We start from the raw sequence: 6,226 nt of genomic DNA on the forward strand, positions 1-6,226 counted from the left end.
CTGCATCGGGATCGGTCCATGTGGCTTCTCCTTGGGGATGTCTTGGAGGAAGTCAATCTTGCAAGCTGAAGCAGGGAACTGCTAAGGTAGCTGCACCCTGGTGCAACCATCACAAAGCAAGAGACCCGAGAACTAGAAAGGCGAGGCTCACCACCCATTTGTCCCTCTGCCTTTCAATTAGGCCCACATGTGATTATCGGCCAGGTTGGCACAATTAACTAACTTAGTGGTAATGGTTTTGGTGTTAGTGATGGTAGTTGCAATGATGGTGGCCGTGATATTGTTGGTGGTGGCGGTGATGATAGTGTTGTTGATGGTGGTAGTAATGGTGATGATAATGGTTATGATGGTGGTAGTGTAGATGATGGTGGTGGTGATTGTGGTGGTGTTGGTGATTGTAGTTGTGGTTGTAGTAATGGTAGTGATGATGGCTACAGCGGTGGTGGTGATGGCTGTGGCAGTCTTGGGGAGGGTGGTGATGGCAGTGGTGGTGATAATCGTAGTTGTGCTGGTGGTGGGGGTGATGATGGTTATGATGGTAATAGTGGTAGTGGTAATGGTAGCGTTGATGGTTAACGATGGTAGTGGTGGTGGCGGTTCTTTTTCCACAGAGTCCCTAAGTTCCAACGAGACAGCTGATTGATTGTACTCTCTTTCTGTTAGGACAAAAGGAGTTATTCTTGTCCTGTGTGTGAGAAGTCTTTTTCAGAAGATCGATTGATAAAGTCACATATCAAGACCAGCCATCCTGGTAAGGTTATGCCTTTTACAGCTGAGAAGCCATTCCAAATGCCTATGTTTGTCCTCAAGCCGGCAGTGTGTTCCTCCCCGGCTCTCCCTGGTGTGAGTGGGATGAGACACTAGTAAACACACTCTCTCACGCTGGGCTTTCTTTGAGGAACTCCCCATGTGTTGGTACCCCGTGCCTGCTCTTCAGAGGCATACCAACCCCCAGAACACCCCCCCCCCCCCGCCCCCCCGTGAACTTGGGACTGCTCCTTGGTCCTGGGGCTGGCAGAGCTCTGGCTATCTGGCCCATGAAGTATGCTTGCAGAGGGGGGCTCTTCATGTGGCACCCTGGTCACTTCACCCCTCCCCTCCCCTCCAGCTCAGATGTGGGCACTTCACCCTCCATCCTTGCCACCTGGGCCAGCCTTCCCCTCACTTCTCCCCACTGACTCCCCATCCACTTGTTATGTTCTCCCTGGGACTCCCATTCCGGGGGAGGCCCCAGTGCACCCCCCTCGCAGAGCTCTGTCACCATCAGTCGTGTGCCCAGACGTTGGCGCTGGGAGCCTACCGGGGGCCACAGTTACATCAAGTCCACCCTTTCTTACCCCTTCCCACACCCCACTTTGGGATCTATTCCTGGCACTGGAAGCTAACTCCCTGGTGGTCAGTGCCACGGACCGGTGATGATGCCAAGGGCTTCTGGGAGATGGGAGGTCACGCAAGTCTCCGAGTGCCCCATTCAGCCCTTCCCTTGTCGCCGTGGCCCCTGTGAGCACAGCTCACTCATTCAAGCCACCAGCCTTCGCTCAGGGACCAACGCAAGACTTTCATATCGTCCTCATTGTGAGCTTTGGTCAGAGGAAACTTCCAACACGTACACATGCACGTCAGCCAGACTAAACCCACGGCCGCCCAGTGGCTTCCAGCACAGAGTAGAACGGGCTCCGGGTCTCCCAGGCTCTGTGCGGCCAGACACCTCTCTCCTGCCGAGCGGCTGGTGGGTTTGAACCTAACCTTGGCACAGCACCAGATAAGGTCTGCGCCCCCCCATTCCCCCACCACAAGCCCATTTCTTAGCTGTCACAGTTATTTATATTTTGCCAAATTTATTTCAGGTATCCGCCCCCAAACTTAACTCTCTCTTTTCTGGAATATTCTAAAGTTCATCCCAGACCTCATGTCATCTCCCCAGAAAAGCTTTAGGACATACCCTGGTCACCAAGGATTTCTGTCGAGGGAAGCAGCATGCCGCTCTCTACTACCCCCCAGCATTTGTCCACATGAAGCGCCCCCAGGCGAGGTGGGGTGTGTGTGTGTGTCTTCAAACAGGTCTTTGGAATCAGGGCCCGCTTGTTTGCTTTCCCTGTGGCACCCGTCTTCTGTGCCATCCCTCCACCCCCTTTCCCAGTGAGAGTCATTGCTGCAGACCTGGGCTTGGCATGGCCTGCACTGGTCATTTACTGCCCCTCAGGGCTGCTGCACCAGCCTCGTGTCCCACAGTGACGGGTGGTGAGAGGCTGCTCACACTTCTCAGACAGAAAGCTCTCCCATGATGCCCAGAGGCAGATCCCTGTGGGGTGCACCTCCATGAGTGACGCTGGGATTGGTCGGTGGGCTCCCCAAGGTCACTGAGATCTACCTGGAACTGAGGGTCCTGCCAGCATGCTAGGAGTTGTGCTGGGCTGCTAACCACAAGGACGGCTGTTCACACCCACCAGCCTCTCTGAGGGAGGAAAAATGAGGTTTTCTGTAAAGCTCTACAGCTTAGGGAACCCACAGGGGCAGTCCCACCAGAATTGACTTGAACTGGAAGGGAGCTCTTGGTGGCACTGTGGGCTATGTGTTGGTCTGCTAACCATAAAGACAGCAGTTCAAACCCACCAGCCACTCCGAGGGAGAAAAAAGGCTGTCTGCTCTGTACGTATTTCCAGCCTCGGAAACCCTGTGTAGCTCTCTGTGTGTCAGAACTGCCTCCTCGGCAGTGCGTTTGGCTGGGCTCGGTTGCCTTCAGCTGGAGGACCCTGGAGGCGCTGTGGGCTAAACATGGGCCTGCTAACTGCAAGCCGGGAAGTTCAAATTCACCAGCGGCTCAGAGAGCGCGCACCCACGCCCACGCCCACGCCCATGCCCAGGCGCTCTGCTCCAGCCCTGCCCAGCCCCTCAGGGCCGCTGGCCGCCATGAGTCGGGATCACAGACAGCATCTAGCTGAGCTAGGGTGCCTGTACGTCTGACCGCTGCCCTCCCTTTCCCCAGAGGTCTCTTTGAGCACCATCTCGGAGGTCCTCGGCAGGAGGGTGCAGCTGAAGGGGCTCATCGGGAAGAGAGCCATGAAATGCCCCTACTGCGATTTCTACTTCATGAAGAATGGCTCGGACCTGCAACGCCACATCTGGGCGCATGAAGGTCAGTGCTGTGGTCAGTGTGGAGCTGGCCTCTGGCGGCAGCCCCCTTCACCGGATGCTAGACATGCTTGCAGGGCCAGGCAACAGAGCGGTGATAGCCGTCCCCCCAGGTTGCGCGGTGGGCCAGGACCAGAGTGGAAACACCTCTGGAGCACAGGCCTGTGCCCACTGGGCTCAGCTCTGCCAGTTGTGAGGAGGAGCCGGAGCCAAGACCGAGGACCGGGCCGGCTTCTTTGGCGCCATCGTGAATTACGTAGATATTCCAGCAAACGCCACGTGCGTGTAAAGGTGGCCCAGGGAGCCTGGCGCACCTGCACACCTGACCTCATGTGGTGGTGGCCAGTCAGTTTCACGATGTTGGTCCCCATGAGGCTGGTGGGCTCTGTGTACCCCCGGGGAAGGTTGAGGCAGGGCTGGGCCAGCGGTCGCTGTGAGTTACAGGCACACGTCTATCATATACTCGCACACCTGTATCATACATGTGCACCACACGCATGCACACACACAAACTACATAAACTACAGGTATGTCACTGAACACCTGTATCATACATGTACATCATATGTGCACACACAAATGACATAAACTACAGGTATGCCACGGAACACCTGTATCACACATGTACATTATACACACATACACAAACTACAACTATGTGACTGAACAACTGTATTATGCATGAACGTCACATGCACACACACAAATGACATAAACTACAGGTATGCCACTGAACACTTGTATCATATATGTGCGCACACATAAATTACAGGCATGTCACTGATCACCTGTGTCATACATGTGCATACACATAAACTACATAAGCTAGAGGCATGTCACCGAACACCTGCATGTAGCACATACACGGTCTCACGCACATTACAAACACATCACACTTGGTTATCACATGCACCCAGGGCTGCCGAGTGCACACACATGTGCTGTCCTGTATCCTCCAGGTGTGAAGCCCTTCAAGTGCTCTGTGTGCGAGTACGCGACGCGGAGCAAGAGCAACCTCAAGGCCCACATGAACCGGCACAGCACCGAGAAGACCCACCTCTGTGACATGTGCGGCAAGAAGTTCAAGTCCAAAGGGACACTGAAGAGCCACAAGCTCCTGCACACGGCAGACGGTGAGTACCTACCTGCCGAGGGCCGGCCCCAGCCCACCTGCCGGCCATGGGGGAGGGACGCAGAGGAAGCTGCCTCAGGGAGGGAGGTGTCCTCAGGAAGCCTCCCTCTGCTTCTGGAACCTTTCACCTGGAGCCTGAGCAAAGGCGCCCTGCTGGTGCCGTGGACAGGTGCTCAGCTGTGCAGCACAAGGGTGGGGGTGGGGGTGGGCAGCTGCCCCGCCGGATGGAGTCCCCTCTGTCTATCTGCTTCTGTTGGGGACGGCTGGACACCCTGGTCAGTGCTGCCCGCTCAGTGACAGCCTGCACTGGACCTCTTTGGGTTCACCATTGAAGCTATGTCAGGACCTGGCACTTCCAGGGAAAACGGGCTCAGGCTCCAAAACCAGTGATTGTGGGACGGTGGGACCCAGATATTAGAGATGCACCGAGTGGACCCTTGCTCCGTGCTTCCCTGACAGCGGATCTGGGGTGCAGGCCCGTGGGAGCAGGCTTGCCGTCCGAGGTTTGAGCTCGGGGAGAGAGGACACGAGGACGAGAGGCTCCTCCAAGGGCGAGTCGTGATGGCACCCATGACTGACGGCCTGGGCAGCAGGGGTGGTGGGCGGTGGGCTCCCCCGGTGGAGGGGTGAGTCATGCTGGGCCAGGGAAAGAAGCAGTTGGTGCTGGACACAGGCTGCTGACCCATTTGTTCTGAGTGCCACCGAGTCCAGCGCCCCTGTGCGCCACAGAAGGAAACACTGCCCCATGCTGTGCCGCCGCGGGTTACAGCCCCTTGTTGCAGCCGCCATGCCCCTCATCTTGTCCAGGCCCTTCCTCTTCTTCACTGCCCTCCACCCTTACCAGGCACGGTGCCTTCTCCAGGGAGCCCTGGTGGCATACTGGGTCCCACATTGGGCCACTAATCTGAAGGTCAGCAGTTCAAGCCCACTAGCCGTTCCTCCAGAGAAAGACTAGGCTTTCCAACCTGTATAGTCCTGGAGACCCACAGGGGCAGGTCCACCTGCCCTACTGGTTTGCTGTGAGTTGGAATCAACTGGATGGCAGTGAGTTTTGAGCAGGTGGTGGCGCTGTCTGGTAAGCTTGGCTGCTAACTGTGAGGACAGCTGTTCAAATCCACCAGCTGCTGCAGGGGAGAAAGACGAGGCTATTTGCTCCTGAGAAGATTAGCAGTCTCGCAAACCCTCCTTCTGTGGGGTCACTGTGAGTCAGAACTGACCAGCGGCAGAGGGATGGTGGGTTAGGTGTTTGTGAAGTAATGTCTCCCTTTCAAGCCCTCAGCGATCCTGGAGGGGGAGGCCTGTGTCTGAGGGGCCGTGGATAAGCCTGTGATATAGGGGAGACTCTCTGTCTGGGGCTTCAGAAAGTCCATGGGAAAGGTCCATTTCCTTTCCCTTTCATTCCTCCGGGCACTTCTGCAAGCCCCGCCTGCCGGGTGTCTTTTAAAGCCCCTGGTGTTCGGGTGTCTTTTAAAGCCCCTTGTCTGCCGAGTGTCTTTTAAAGCCCCTGGTGTTCGGGTGTCTTTTAAAGCCCCTTGTCTGCCGGGTGTCTTTTAAAGCCCCTGGTGTTCGAGTGTCTTTTAAAGCCCCTGGTGTTCTGGGTGTCTTTTAAAGCCCCTGATGTTCGGGTGTCTTTTAAAGCCCCTGGTGTTCTGGGTGTCTTTTAAAGCCCCTGGTGTTCTGGGTGTCTTTTAAAGCCCCTGAGTTCCGGGTGTCTTTTAAAGCCCCTGGTGTTCCGGGTGTCTTTTAAAGCCCCTGGTGTTCCGGGTGTCTTTTAAATTCCCTGGTGTCCCGGGTGTCTTTTAAAGCCCCTGAGTTCCGGGTGTCTTTTAAAGCCCCTGAGTTCCGGGTGTCTTTTAAATCCCCTGCAGTTCCGGGTGTCTTTTAAATCCCCTGGTGTTCCGGGTGTCTTTTAAATCCCCTGGTGTTCCGGGTGTCTTTTAAATCCCCTGGTGTTCCGGGTGT

At 55.9% G+C, this 6,226-nt stretch overlaps 1 protein-coding gene across 1 annotated transcript in view; it reads left to right on the forward strand.

Moving 5' to 3' along the window:
* The window catches only part of ZFAT (zinc finger and AT-hook domain containing), a 104,055-nt gene that overhangs the window by 54,447 nt on the left and 43,382 nt on the right, over nt 1-6,226 (forward strand). The window contains exons 9-12 of the mRNA XM_045286964.1: nt 664-751; nt 2,987-3,136; nt 4,092-4,265; nt 5,047-5,113. Coding sequence (XP_045142899.1) covers nt 664-751; nt 2,987-3,136; nt 4,092-4,265; nt 5,047-5,113 — 479 coding nt within the window. The remainder of the gene's footprint in view (nt 1-663; nt 752-2,986; nt 3,137-4,091; nt 4,266-5,046; nt 5,114-6,226) is intronic.

The sequence above is a fragment of the Echinops telfairi genome, unplaced genomic scaffold (assembly GCF_000313985.2).
Source record: "Echinops telfairi isolate 266 unplaced genomic scaffold, ASM31398v2 ScPeMD7_1;HRSCAF=3_0, whole genome shotgun sequence".
Classification (NCBI taxonomy): domain Eukaryota; kingdom Metazoa; phylum Chordata; class Mammalia; order Afrosoricida; family Tenrecidae; genus Echinops; species Echinops telfairi.